This window comes from Charadrius vociferus, unplaced genomic scaffold, assembly GCF_000708025.1.
Source record: "Charadrius vociferus isolate BGI_N301 unplaced genomic scaffold, ASM70802v2 scaffold384, whole genome shotgun sequence".
NCBI lineage: Eukaryota > Metazoa > Chordata > Aves > Charadriiformes > Charadriidae > Charadrius > Charadrius vociferus.
In genome coordinates this window covers 340481-353578 of record NW_009648234.1, presented here as the reverse complement: position 1 = coordinate 353578, position 13098 = coordinate 340481, and the positions used below count along the sequence as shown (strand labels likewise).

General features: G+C 41.6%; 1 protein-coding gene across 2 annotated transcripts; it reads left to right on the top strand.

The window, feature by feature from the left end:
• Nucleotides 1-864: 864 nt before the first annotated feature.
• On the top strand, nt 865-8445 carry ENTPD4 (ectonucleoside triphosphate diphosphohydrolase 4). 2 transcript variants are annotated; one of them, XM_009884120.1, is made up of 12 exons: nt 865-872; nt 1145-1342; nt 1796-2001; nt 2534-2684; nt 2772-2875; nt 3785-3844; nt 4117-4247; nt 5795-5961; nt 6193-6517; nt 7278-7363; nt 7583-7744; nt 8026-8445. In XM_009884120.1, exons 1-12 carry the CDS (start codon nt 865-867, stop codon nt 8252-8254), a joined length of 1827 nt encoding a protein of 608 aa, XP_009882422.1. In that variant the 3' UTR covers nt 8255-8445. The 2 variants fall into 2 exon arrangements, with proteins under 2 accessions (XP_009882422.1, XP_009882420.1); XM_009884118.1 differs by having other exon boundaries at nt 4117-4271.
• The last annotated feature ends 4653 nt before the right edge of the window (nt 8446-13098 follow it).

The following is a 13098-nucleotide window of genomic DNA, read 5'->3' as shown; positions in this document are numbered from 1 at the left end:
TGCTAAAGTGTCAGCATTTGTGTGGTGTTCTCGTTTTTTTAGTGTTGCTGACGTTTTATTGCGTGTGAAGCCTTGGCATTTCGGGGACTGGCTTTGCAGGTGGTGAAAATGTTTCAGCGCTTTGCAGAGCTGAAAATGGTTATAAAGACCTTTTGTAGCAGGTACGCTGCTGTCTCTGCCTAACTTCCTTTCGGTTCCCTGGGCAGAGCAGTGCACAGCTGTGCTCCAGGCAGGGTCAGCTGGAGCGGGTTGCCCAGGTCTGTGTCCAGTCAGGCTTTGAATGTCCCTGAGGATGGAAATGACACAGTCTCTCTGAGCAGCCTGTTCCCGTGTCCCACCATCCTTGTGTTTTTTTCTTACATTCAAATGGAATTTCCTGTGTTTCAGTTTGTGCCTGTTGCTTCTTGTCCTGTCACTGGGCACCACCGAGAAAAAGAGTTTGCTTCCTGCTTCACATTCTCCAGTCAGATATCGATGTGTGTTGATGAGAGCCACCTTCTCTCCAGTCAAAACAGGCCCAGATTTCTCAGTCTCTCATTGTGTGAGAGGTGCTTCAGAACCTTCATCATCCTTGTGGACCTACACTGAACTTGCTTTATGTATTTCTTGTCCTGGGGAGCCCCAAACTGGACCTAGTGCTCCAAATCTGGCCTCACCAGCGCTGAGTAGAACAGCAGGATCACTTGCCTTGACCTGCTGGCAATGCTCTTCATAACGCTGTCTAGAAGATCATCATGTTTTCTTTTTAATTCAGGAACAGAAGAGCAATGGCTTTGAGCATGGTTGATGTGCCTTGTCAGTCTGAGGTGACGGGCTGATGTTTGAACACCAGCTGGTCTTTCTCTCTGCTGATCGTATCCCAAAATGGGGAGGTAAGAATCTCAAAGGAACTGTCAAATGAAATTGTGATGTCTTTTGAGTGACGGACAGGGAACGTAATCATGAATTCATGGCTAATCGTGAATTCAAAGATGGGAATAGTGTCTTGACTACACTCAAGCCAGAGCATAAGCAAAGCTAGAGCAGTCCTAAATGAAAAGTTCTTCGAAGACTCTGTTTGTCCTTAGCTTGTTTTGGAATGCATTGTGCTTTTTTTTGGTAATAAAGTCCATTTTTAAAGCAGACTATCCTCTTTGAATTTTAGGATCAGCATCTCATGTTTGCTTCCTGCTTCTTGGCACTTCAGCATCTCCCCAGTGGGATGTCCACGTATTCTCAACACCACTTTGCGACAGATTGTTGTGATAGGAATACTCGCTGCTGCTGTCTCTTTGCTTTACTACTCTCTGGTAGTCATCCGCAATAAGTATGGGCGTGCGTACAGGGACAAAAGATTCCACAGGTGAGAGCTGAAAAGACTTTTGTGGAAAGGAAGGAAATGTAGTTTTGGTGTGAAAGAGAAAACACTGACAGGTTGTGTCTGTAAAATACACGAATGGGGGGGAAAACCATGAGTAAAACTTCCTGCTTTTTTTATGAAGCTTTCCTTATCTAAGTTGATTTGAATTTATCAATAATTCAGCTTTCTAGTATCTTATTTTATGTATCTGTAGCAGCTCAGTAAAACTATAGGTGCAAAAAATATCATGTAATTATTTTGGAAATTAATTTTGGTATTTTTTTCTGGGAATTCGATTCTTATGGGTGGCACTTTTTGTTTTCTTCAGCAACAGTATAATAGTGAAAACAGTGTGATTCCTACGGTGGAAACTGTTGACCTGTTTTCAGTCTGCTGTTGAGAACAACTTCCATATGGAACTTAATTGCCACATCATAACGCTTAGTTTTCTTCTAGATATCTTGCCCGAGTCACTGACACTGAAGCTACAGATACAAACAACCCCAATCTGAACTATGGAATCGTTGTGGACTGTGGCAGCAGCGGCTCTAGGATTTTTGTGTATTGTTGGCCAAGGCACAATGGTAATCCACATGATCTGTTGGACATCAAACAGATGAGGGACAAAAACAGAAAACCAGTGGTTATGAAAATTAAACCAGGTACTAGAAAGAAATTCATTTTTAGATGTGATTTTTCTAGATTATTGCCTCTCCTAACTTTGCTCGTTCAAACCCCATATTTAAAGGGTCTGGGTAAAGGGCACTTGTGAGTTGTCACCATGGCGCTCCTCCAGATTTCTTTGGGTTTGGTTTGCAGAGAGCTTTGTTCTGCTTTAAAGCTTGAAACATGACACTGACTGGCAGGAGGGAGAGCTTTCTCTGTGGACCAAGACAGTTGCCGGTTCAGTTGTCAGTTAACTTGGTCCTGTTTATTTAGTGAATAAATAATTGGCTTTCTGTAAAGCTATTTGAACCAATTGTATAAATAGGTAATATACCTAATACAGGTTTTTGTTTAATGTTTGGAGAGATACTTAATTGTTAGTTTCATTCTCATTTTCTTATTTTTGTAGTTTCATTTCCTGGGTTTGGCTTTGGGTAGTGTTTCTCCTCTGTGTGTTGGGTATTTCCTGGAAAATCTTGATAACCAAAGCTGGCATTGCTTCACCTTCATATTTTTCTATTTCACTAGGCATTTCGGAGTTTGCCAGCTCTCCTGAAAAGGTCAGTGATTATATTTCTCCGCTTCTGAGCTTTGCTGCCGAACACGTGCCACGTGCAAAACACAAAGAGACTCCTCTTTATATTCTGTGTACTGCGGGAATGAGGATTCTGCCAGAAAGGTTATTGGCTGTCTTATTTTTAGCATTTAGAATAGCAATCCTGGTGTGTCTGACTATTTTTAACTGTTCAAAAATGTAATTTTGCAGCCAGCAGAAGGCAATACTTGAAGATCTGCTCACCGATATTCCTGTGCATTTTGATTTTCTGTTTTCGGACTCGCATGCAGAGGTTATTTCAGGGAAACAGGAAGGTAGGTTAACGTTGGGAAAATAATCTTTGAAGTGTTTATTACTTTCACGGTACAACTTGGATAATTGTGTTTTGTTGCTTTTTAAAATTCCAGTTTGGTTGAGAGACTTTGTTCCTCAGTAGCAACATATGGAGTGTGGAGATGATCATCTGCTGTCATCTTCTAACCTGTCTAAATGTTTTATATTTAACAGTGAAAATAACTTATCTGCGTTTAGTGGGAATTTTAGTCCATTTTCCCTGACTTTGGGGTGGGAGGGGCAAGGATGAGGCACAACATTCTTGATGGAAGAAACTTTGCAGGGAAAAATGCTTTCTAAAGGAGAGGTTTTGATGTGATTAGCTCACTAGAGGCTTAAAATCAATTTAAAAGCTAATATGCTTACTTCTTCTGCAGCTTACATATCAGGCTGGCTTTAATACATTGAAATACTTTAGTGACAGGACGAGGGGCAATGGGTGCAAGTTGGAACAGAGGAAGTTCCGTTCCAACACACGGAGAAACTTCTTTAGGGTTGGGGTGACAGAGCAGTGGCACAGGCTGCCCGGGGAGGTGGGGGAGTCCCTTCTCTGGAGGTTTTCAAGACCCGATGGATGCAGTCCTGAGTGATGTGCTCTGGGCAATCCTGCTTTAGCGGGGGAGTGGGGCTGGGTGATCTCTAGAGGTCCCTTCCAACTCTGAAAATTCTCTGATTCTAGGATTTTTATCATAGGATAGGATTTTTATCATAGCCTTGACTTGGGAGAGAAAGAATAGAATAATTTTTCAGGAATGTTTAATGTCGAAGTATATTATGTAATACGGTATGAGCAGTGATATATCTTAATAACTCATATGCAAAACATCCCTCTTTGTTTTTAAGATGATATGTACCAGATATTCCTGAAATATGTTTTCTTATGCACGTAGGAGTATATGCATGGATTGGCATCAACTTTGTCCTTGGAAGATTTGAACATACAGATGATGGTAAGTATTTTAATTGTGAATTGGATTTTAGGAAGGACTTCAAGTACGTTCCTGTGCTTTCTCTGTTGAGGGTATGATTTTAGATAGGGATGTCAGTGAACTGTGCGTGTGCAGGTGCTGATGTTGGTTTAATTTGTATGTGAAGTTTAATTTGTATGTGAAATTTCAATGATCTGCATTGCTGCAACAAAGAAGTTAACTAGAAGTAGCATAGCGCCGCTTTATGCCCACCCTAAATGTATTTCTCAACGCCTTTTCCTTGTTTTATCCAGAGGATGAAGCGATTGTGGAGGTGCATGTCCCAGGCAGTGAAAACAAAGAGGCCATCTTCCGTAAGAGGACAGTGGGTATTCTTGACATGGGCGGAGTGTCGACTCAGATAGCGTACGAAGTCCCTAAAACTGTAAGCTTTGCCTCTTCGCAGCAGGTTATTATCTGTGCAACTTTCTTCTTTTCCTTTTGGTTTATTTTAATGCATATTTGTTGTTTTGTTTTCTTTGTTTTGAGTCCTATTCTTCATTACATCACATTCCAAAACCAAGGCAAGAGAAGATGGCAAATACGAGTCCTTCATCAGCTAAGCAATTCATTTGTATTTTGTTCATTCAAACATTTATTTCAATTAGTGTAATTTGCCACTGATTTTTAAATTTAAGTGGACGTGTATTCTTTGTGTATGTGCATGCATGTATGTACAATTTTTAAATCTGTTATATTTAAAAGACTGTATTCTGGAATTTGTGTGGTGATTCTTCTTATATAAAATATGGCTTTTTCCTTTAAGTTGGGTTGATAGAAACTGAATTAACAGGACAGAGGGATAACGGTACAGTCTGTCTAAGTTTCACCTACGTCCTTGGCACAGTTCATCTGTTGTAGGAAGCAAATTTCTTTGTTACAAGTCTTAAATGGAACATAAATTGCTCTAACTTCAATCCACTGAGTTGTAGAGTAATTTCTGAGTTTTCTTATACTGGATAATATCTCAGTGAACGGGAAGTTATCTAAAGTAAGAATAGCATAAAAGCCCTGTGTTTTGACTCTCAGTGCACTGTTATAATGTTGTATGTATTGACGTTTTAAAATCTTCCTGTGAAATGACAGGTTTTCATTATTACAGGTTTTGATGACTGCATTGCCTTTCAGACAGATGGTGTAACAAATAGTTTGGGCGTTTAGATTGAGAGCAGGTTGCCCCAGTAAAGAAGAATTGGGAATAGGAAGAGTTGTTGCAGACAATTGATATGACGACTGTTGTATGGCTCTATCTGAACATAAGCTGATCTAAAATAGGTATTCGGGTCATGGAACCTGTCCAGGTTCCCAGACAGAGAAGGACAAGAGAGTCAAACAGCTGACTGCGACACTTGCAGTCCTACTGCTGTTTTTCATTTGCAGTGTCAGTTGGAAGCTATGCAAAGTTACGCTACTTGTCTGAGCACGTTCTGTATGAAGTGCTTCTGCTACACAGCTCTTGAATGTCTGAAAAGCTACTGCGAGTGACTGATGTATGGTGCGTGAGGAGAGCTGAGTGACTGACAGGTCTCCTGGAAAGCCTGAGAACTCCAGATTGCAAAAGGAAGAACAGCTCTGCTGGCTGGACTGTAAATCTAACTAGCCTAGCAGTCAGTGGTGTGGGCACTCGGTCAGAAGTGGTAGCATTGAAATTAGTAGCCGCAGCACGTACCTTTTCATCGGAAAAGATACTTTAGCATCCATAGTAGCAGTTCCTGGCCTTTACAATTCCTCGAGTATCGGTAGCGATAATGCAATCGGTATGCTTTGCTGTCTCTATGATGTAGAAGATAACATGGGCCTGTGAAAAGCAAAATAGATGAGTAAGGAGCGAAGTTTAAAGATGTCATGTCAAGGGCATCCAGTTGCCCAAAGAACTTTTAAGGTTTTGGATCATATTGTTTATAGCTGCTCTTGGTGCTTGTGTTTCTACAGGAGGAAGTAGCCAAAAACTTACTTGCAGAATTCAACTTGGGTTGTGATGCTCATCAAACTGAGCATGTGTATAGAGTCTACGTTGCAACGTTCCTTGGCTTTGGAGGAAATGCAGCACGCCAGAGATATGAAGAAAGTCTGTTTACCAGTACAGCGCTTAAAAACAGGTAGCTGGTTGCAGTTGCTTGGGGATATGGGTTCTGTGCGTCACTAGGCTCAGTAACCCCTGAACTTGAATACATTTCGTAAAGTATCGTGATGTAAAACTTAATTTCTACAGCATGCTGCATGCAGTGCTGAAGTTTCTTTAAATGAGGGCGCTTTGTTTGATGCTGTTGTATCTCAGAGCTTGATGTTTCTGAATATGCCGTTGTTACCGTGCTTGCTCCTTTATCCAGACTGCTGGGCAAACAGACTGGCATGACTTCTGATTCGCCCTACCTGGATCCTTGCCTGCCCCTGGATGCTCAGGATGAGATCCAGCAGAACGGACAGATAATGTATTTGCGGGGAACAGGAGACTTTAATCTGTGTCGTGAAATTATTCAACCGTTCATGAATAAGACTAATGAAACGCAGACGTCTCTTAATGGTGTCTATCAGCCCGCTGTGCACTTTCAGAACAGTGAATTCTATGGCTTCTCAGAGTTCTACTACTGCACCGAGGATGTGTTACGCATGGGAGGAGATTACAACGCTGCTAAATTTACTAAAGCTGCAAAGGTAAAGTGTTCTTGAGATAAACTTTTTCTAATTCAAAACAACTACTCTCCAGAAGCATTTTGTTCTGAAAGTCTTGCAACAAAACTCTTTCTTTAAAGATCCAAAATCCTTTTACCCTGCGATGAACTATCACAGGGCATCTCCCTTCCTCACAGAATTTTATTTTTGAATACTTATTTTAAGGCACAGTAGTAAAATTGACTCTAGAGGGAACAGGACTTATGGTAGTCAAGTTCCAACAGAACTACTGATAATGGGGAAATCCATGCTGCTTCCACCTCTTGCTTCTTTTTAGGAATGTCTTAGTTGTTAGAAAAATAATTCCTTTCCCTTTTGCTTTATACATTTTTGTACTGGTTTCTCAGGTGTTGCTCCTAACAGGGATCAATCCGTTGGGGACAGTTTAAAGGAAGGCTATAACATAAAGTGGAAGAATGTGATCTGCTTTGTCAATGTCCTAAAAATGGGTTCTATTTTACATCTTTGAGTATATGACCAAAGAGTTTAAGTGCTGCTGAATACTAATTTGACCACAGATGCCAAGCATGGATCAAAATGTTACAGAAAATACCATGAAATTTATGGTCTGACTTATTAGCAGTGCAAGGGAAACTGTTATTTTTGAGTTTTCTACTTTTGGTATTTATAGAGCGTCTTACCTAGTGGCATTTTTTTCTTCTCAAGGCAGAAGCAATGTTGAAGTATTTCTCTTTTTTTTTTCTTCTTTTTTTTCTTCCCTTTCTTTCTTTCTTTCTTGAAGGATTATTGTGCCACTAAGTGGTCTGTCCTACGGGAACGTTTTGACCGTGGTCTTTATGCATCACATGCTGATCTCCACAGATTGAAGTAAGTATTTGTGTTTGTACAGCAAATTCATTCATGCAGAGTTGCCAGGGAGAGGTCATGTCCAATTGATCCATTTAATGAAATCATTGGAAGCGTGAAAATAACCTTAAATATTGCATCAGCCATAAAAAAGTACTGATAATTACGTGTCTAAATGTGCTCCTCAGTCCTGTGAGACTTTGTAACTGCTGCTCTGACTTTATGCCACTCTTTCTATAGGTACCAGTGTTTTAAGTCTGCCTGGATGTATGAAGTATTTCACAGTGGCTTCTCTTTTCCTGTGAGTTACAGCAATTTGAAAACAGCTCTGCAGGTTTATGATAAAGAGGTGCAATGGACCTTGGGAGCCATTCTTTACCGAACACGGTTTTTACCTTTAAGGTACGAGTTCTTTTGTCAGATGTCTGGAAAGAGCGCTTGGGTGGAAGGTATGGGGGTCTTATGAAGGGAAGAAGTATGGTGGTAGCAAAGCAGCTGACAGACGGGGGGAGACAAGATGTTCCTAGTGCATTATATATAACCTCAGTACATATTCCAGGTAGTTCAAGTAATGCTTTGTAAAGATTAGTCCACTAAAATGGGCTCTGTTTCGTGTGGTAAGATAGCTAGGAGGGCAAATTTGATTTGCAACTTATGTCTGTTATCCCTTTCATTCTTTTCAGAGACATCCAGCAAGAAAACTTCCGTGGAAGTCACTCCCACTGGAGGAGCTTCTCCTTTGTTTACAATCACTATTTGTTTTTTGTCTGTTTTCTGATTGTGCTGCTCTCCATCCTGCTTTACCTGCTGAGGCTCCGACGGATCCACAGGCGAATGTTGCGTAACAGCTCATCTACTTCCCTATGGATGGAGGAAGGCCTCCCACCACAGAAGATCACAGGACCTTTATGAGATGCTGTGATGGAGAGCTTTTATTGGACTTGCTATTCAAAAAGCCATTTTTGCCTCAGGGTTCCTCCTTTTTGTCCCTTTAAACCATTGAAGAAGCAGATTGCCTAGAGCGTGTAATACAGCTAGGCTTTGGAAACATGGGAAAATGGGGTCAACTTGGCTTAGTCTCGTTAGACAAGATCTGCCAAAAATGACTTTTTTTTTTTAATATTGCACTTTTGTGTGTAATGGAACGAGCAAAGACTCGTCAGTAAATGAGCAGCAGCAGCTTAAGTTATGTATGGTAAGAGAATGAGTGTGAATTCTCATCCCTTGGATGAGGTTGTGAAATCACATTAGTGAGGATGAATGAGGACTGTTTTTATTTTCTTTTCCAGATTCCAGGATTGATATCACTTGAATTCTCAATTCTGAGTCTCCTCAGTCAAAGAAAAGGAAGTGCAGGGTTTTCAGAAGCAGTAAGAAACCAACCTATTAGGACAGCTTAATCTGATTTTATATTCTGAGATAAGTACTGTGATTGAGAAGAAAAATCTATTGCACCCAACGCTGTGCTTCCACAAAACTGCTTAAATCAGTTTTGTTTATTTGTGACAGTTTCCCCTTTTGTCTTGGAAGCTATATCGTCATAGTGGCGACAGTCACTACTTTTTAATCCTCTATTTCTGTTTCATAATCATTCAGAGATCTCCCTGAAACCGCAGTAAGGTGGAGAGAACTGGAACATGCCTAGGCTTTTGTTTCTGCTAGAGTAGACATGCACAGCGTCTCTCTTTTTGGTTTTGAGTACTCTGATTTGTTAATTTATATTTTATTTAAAACTGGTAATTTTACTTGAAAGTAAATTTGTCCATGATTAAAAGTGGGATTTATATGAACTTCTGGTGTATGGATATTTTATTGCACAGTATCACTTCTGTTCTCACTGTGTTATCCAACTGGTGAAACTGTCTTCTCTTCTAGTAGGTGTGAATATGCTGGAAAACTGGATGCTGTTTTCAGTATGAGAGAACTAGGCGTGTTGATACCACTTTTGTCATACTTAAGGTGCAGTTTATTCATTTAAAATCTAGATACTTTCAATTGGTTTATTGTCTCCTTTCGTTATGCTTGTGTTTGCCTCTGACCGTAGGGAATTTGGGCTTAATCTGCTGAACTGCAGCTAAATTTAGGTGCTAAACTTCCTTCGCCTTCCATCCAGTGTCTGGTAGATGGCTGTGTTGCAGTCGAAAGAATTAACTGTGGTGGAATTTTGAAACAGCAACAGAATCTTTAACTGAATGTTCAGAAATAACAAATAGTGCCTCCCTTCCATGAAGGATTTTTTTTTTTTTTTAACAAATCTGAGCACTTCACCAGCTGAGAGTCTGTTTTGCATTTTGCTATTTTTTGAGCGCCATCTGAGTGAATGCTTAGATAACACACCTCTCACTTCTGATGTCTGGAACTGTGCTACAAACTTGTTGCACTCGTAGGCTGATAAGAGTTATCAGAAAACTGACGCTGCCAATTGTTACAGAGCCTGTGCTTCCTGTTTCTGAGATGCCTAAAACTGAATACAGAGCCTCTAATTGCATGCTTAGATAAAGCAGCCCCCTCTGGACAAGGGCTGATGTCGGTGGTAAAGTGGAGAGGAAGTATCAGTGTGTGACTTGGCAAAATCCAGGCAGATGCCAAGCATCTCTTGGCAGAAGAGATAGTGTCTCAAATGCAGCAAGAAAAAAAACCCAAAAAAACAAACAAAACACAAAAACCCAAACAACAAACCACAACCCAAAAAACCACCAATAATAAACTTATGAAAATCATAAAAACACAAAAAAAGTTGAAGGAGGAATGTTTGAGACCTAGAAGAGAATTTCCTTTTGGATGCTGCAGCGTTTTCTTTTTTGTGATATTCTTAACACCAAAAAAAAAGAAGAAAGGAAAATAATCTTAAACAATCAGTTTTAAAGTTACACATTAATAGAATCAGAAGGCTATTTGTTAAATAACAGACAGTCATGGAAAAAAAACTATTCTGGCCATAACTAAGATGGTATAAACACTTTTGAAAGGAATAACGATTATGTGATATGTCATGGTTGAACCAAGTGCAGGATTTCGACATTGCTTTCTTATCTTGTAGGATGGACAGACTATGGCTGTGCCCGGTGAAGTGAGTGTTTATGGCCCCCAGAGCTTAAGAAGATTTTGGTAGAGCAAGCTGCAGCTAGCGAGCTCGGTGACTGCAGTAGGGACAGGTACAGCACGGGGATGACGGAGACAGATTGGTCTTGTGCTTACATAAAGCATCGGGTGCCTGCTTTAGGGTTTCCATGCTGGTTTTTGAAAGCACTGCACTGGGGAATGAAGATCCGAAGCGGGAGTGTTTGGAATGTGAAGAAAGATAAGATGGTGAATGGTGGTGAGAAAGTGATCAGGAAAATGGGGCACGAACGGGCAGGAAACTTTTGACGTACCAGTGACTGCTCTGCAGTGTACAGTGTCTCTTTTTTTCTCTTGGACTTCTTTCTCCTCCAGGATCCTAGTAGTGTTGTTCTGCTTTTTCTAGTGATTTGGTTGAGGAAGGGAAGAGTAAAGATGACCTAATACAGAATTTCCTCCTGTAGTGGTAAAAAGATACTGTCAGCAGAGATTTATTGTGGGAGCAGCTACTGTTCATTAAAAAATCTAAGCAGTGCATGAGAAACCAGATTCAAACAAGTGTAAGGTCTAGAAACTTAAACAAGCCTTCTTCATTCATGCGAGACAGTGCACAGAGCCCTGTTTTATGTCTGTGTTTCCCCCCTCATCCAGGTATAGGGTGGTAAAGAGCTTGGATAAGGTGAGCAGCTGTCAAGGTGCTTCAGAGTGAGGTGGGGGTGGACACTGTCTTCCAAACTAAAACCAGCTGGCTCTTACCTGCCTGGGGACTGCTTTCCTAAATTCTTTAAGGTCTTTAAGAAATCTCATTAGATGCTCAGTGGCATGAGAAAGGTCAATTTGTCATGGTAATGCCTTTTGTTGATCCTCACTTTCACAGCTTGGTCGGTTTCTTTTTTTCTTCTTCCTTCCAATAAACTGTTGCCCCCAGTTGCTTCTTGGGTTTGTGCTTTTTTTTGTGCAGATTTTCTGCTGCGTTATGTCTTTACTGTTGTAATGCTAACTAAAAGATTAAAAGGGGAAAGGGCTGAGTTTTCTTAAACCCTGATTCTCAGCCGTTCTATCCACGACCAGTATGTCACATGCCCTGGTAAGCATACAGTGAGCTTTGGGGAGCTGAGTACACTGCGAAAGCAGCGCTGGGACCCTATTTACTTCCAGCAAGCTGGGAGTTAAGCCCCTTGGTCTCTCACAGGTATAGGGGGCAGCTGAATTAAGTGTCCTGCAGGTGCACAGGAGAAAGCCATCATGCTCATTAGAAGCAAGAGCCTATAAGGGCTGGGAGAACAGAGGGCTAAGGAAGAAGGGATGGTGCTGTGCTCCCTCCTGGTGCTCTTTGGCAACGTTTCTGCTTATCTGAGGTATTCTAGCTTCAAAATGAAGTTTTTTTGGTGCTGTTGGAGACAGGGTGGGATTGTGTTCTTTATGTGGAACCATGGGGAAGATGCAGTAGAAGTGTGGAGGGGAGTAAAGTGTGCAGAGTGGTTTGCAGCGAGGAACGGAAGTAGAAAACCAAGCCTAAAACTGACTGGTGGCTTTAGATTGATTTAGCAGCAGTCCTGGGGTAGATCGCTGTTCCTTGGAGAGAAGTGAGTGTGTTGAGAGGAATTTCAGCAGATTCTTAGGCTGCGGATCTAAAAGGTTGGTTGTCCTTGGTCTGTACCTTTGGAAAGAGTAGAGCACCAATGGTTTGGAACCTGTGGCTTTTGCATCTTTCAGGAGGTGGTTTTAATGCTGTAACTGGGACGTACTTATGTTCTGTCCTGGGAAAGTGTATTTTAGAAGAAAGGATGTTAAAAGTTAGCTCTGAGTACCAGCCTGACCATCAGGGCTTGGTAGGGCAACAAAATGGTGCTGAGTGTGTCAACCTGATTATAGTGGGATGTGTAGGTTTGGAGCGTGCTCAGAGCGTGTCTGTGCGAGGAAGCGACTGGAGCACCCTGCACATCACCCTGCTCCCGTAGCCTCACCGCTGGTGTGTCTGTGGGGCCAGTGGAGTGGGCTATGGGGTAGGACTGGGGCTGGGGACCAGTCAGCTCCTTTGGGGTGCTCCAGGTGCTACTGATTAACGGGTAACGAGGCTTTGGCAGTCCAGGCATCCTTCTGTGTAATGCAGCACGAGATCTCAGCACACGGACTGCGTGAGGCCCTTCCTGTGAGGGCTTTGTGCGAGTTCATTGTGTGGTGGTGTTTGCTATATTGATGCTGACAGATGCGCGGGTGCCTTTAATTGCTTTAAGAGCTTAAAGCCCACAAGGCACGGGGAGGAAGCACAGATTTTCAAAAGCGATCAGCTAAGTGCCAAACCTAAATGCCTGGATTTACAAGACTGCTGTGCTTTTTAGTGCTCGAGCTATCCTGTGGCAAGTGTAAATTCACCTCTTAGCTTCTTTGAAAATCTGTCCCATTAATTAGAACTACAGTGTGTGTGTTTGTGGTGGTTTTTTGTTTCGTTACTTCCCCCCCCCTATCTGCATTTGCAGGATGGGGCAGGGGCTCTGGAAGAGGAGGAATGTTGTGACATCTCCTGAGGAGAAGATGACTAAAACCAGATTATTCTTGCAGCTTTTTTTGCAGCTCCAGATGAAAGGTGGGGGGAAAAAAAAAAAAGAAAACCTTTCCATCCCACCCCTGGACAAGCCTGCTCCAAAGAGACTACGCTAAGCAACAACACCAGGAGAAACATGATGCCTTTAAGA

What these genes read in the sequence shown, in the direction of transcription:
- ENTPD4 (XM_009884118.1), top strand. An exon ending in TATTTCAGGGAAACAGGAAG is followed by an intron (nt 2,876 to 3,784) that starts GTAGGTTAACGT and finishes TTATGCACGTAG; the next exon opens with GAGTATATGCATGGATTGGC. An exon ending in GCTGATCTCCACAGATTGAA is followed by an intron (nt 7,364 to 7,582) that starts GTAAGTATTTGT and finishes CTCTTTCTATAG; the next exon opens with GTACCAGTGTTTTAAGTCTG.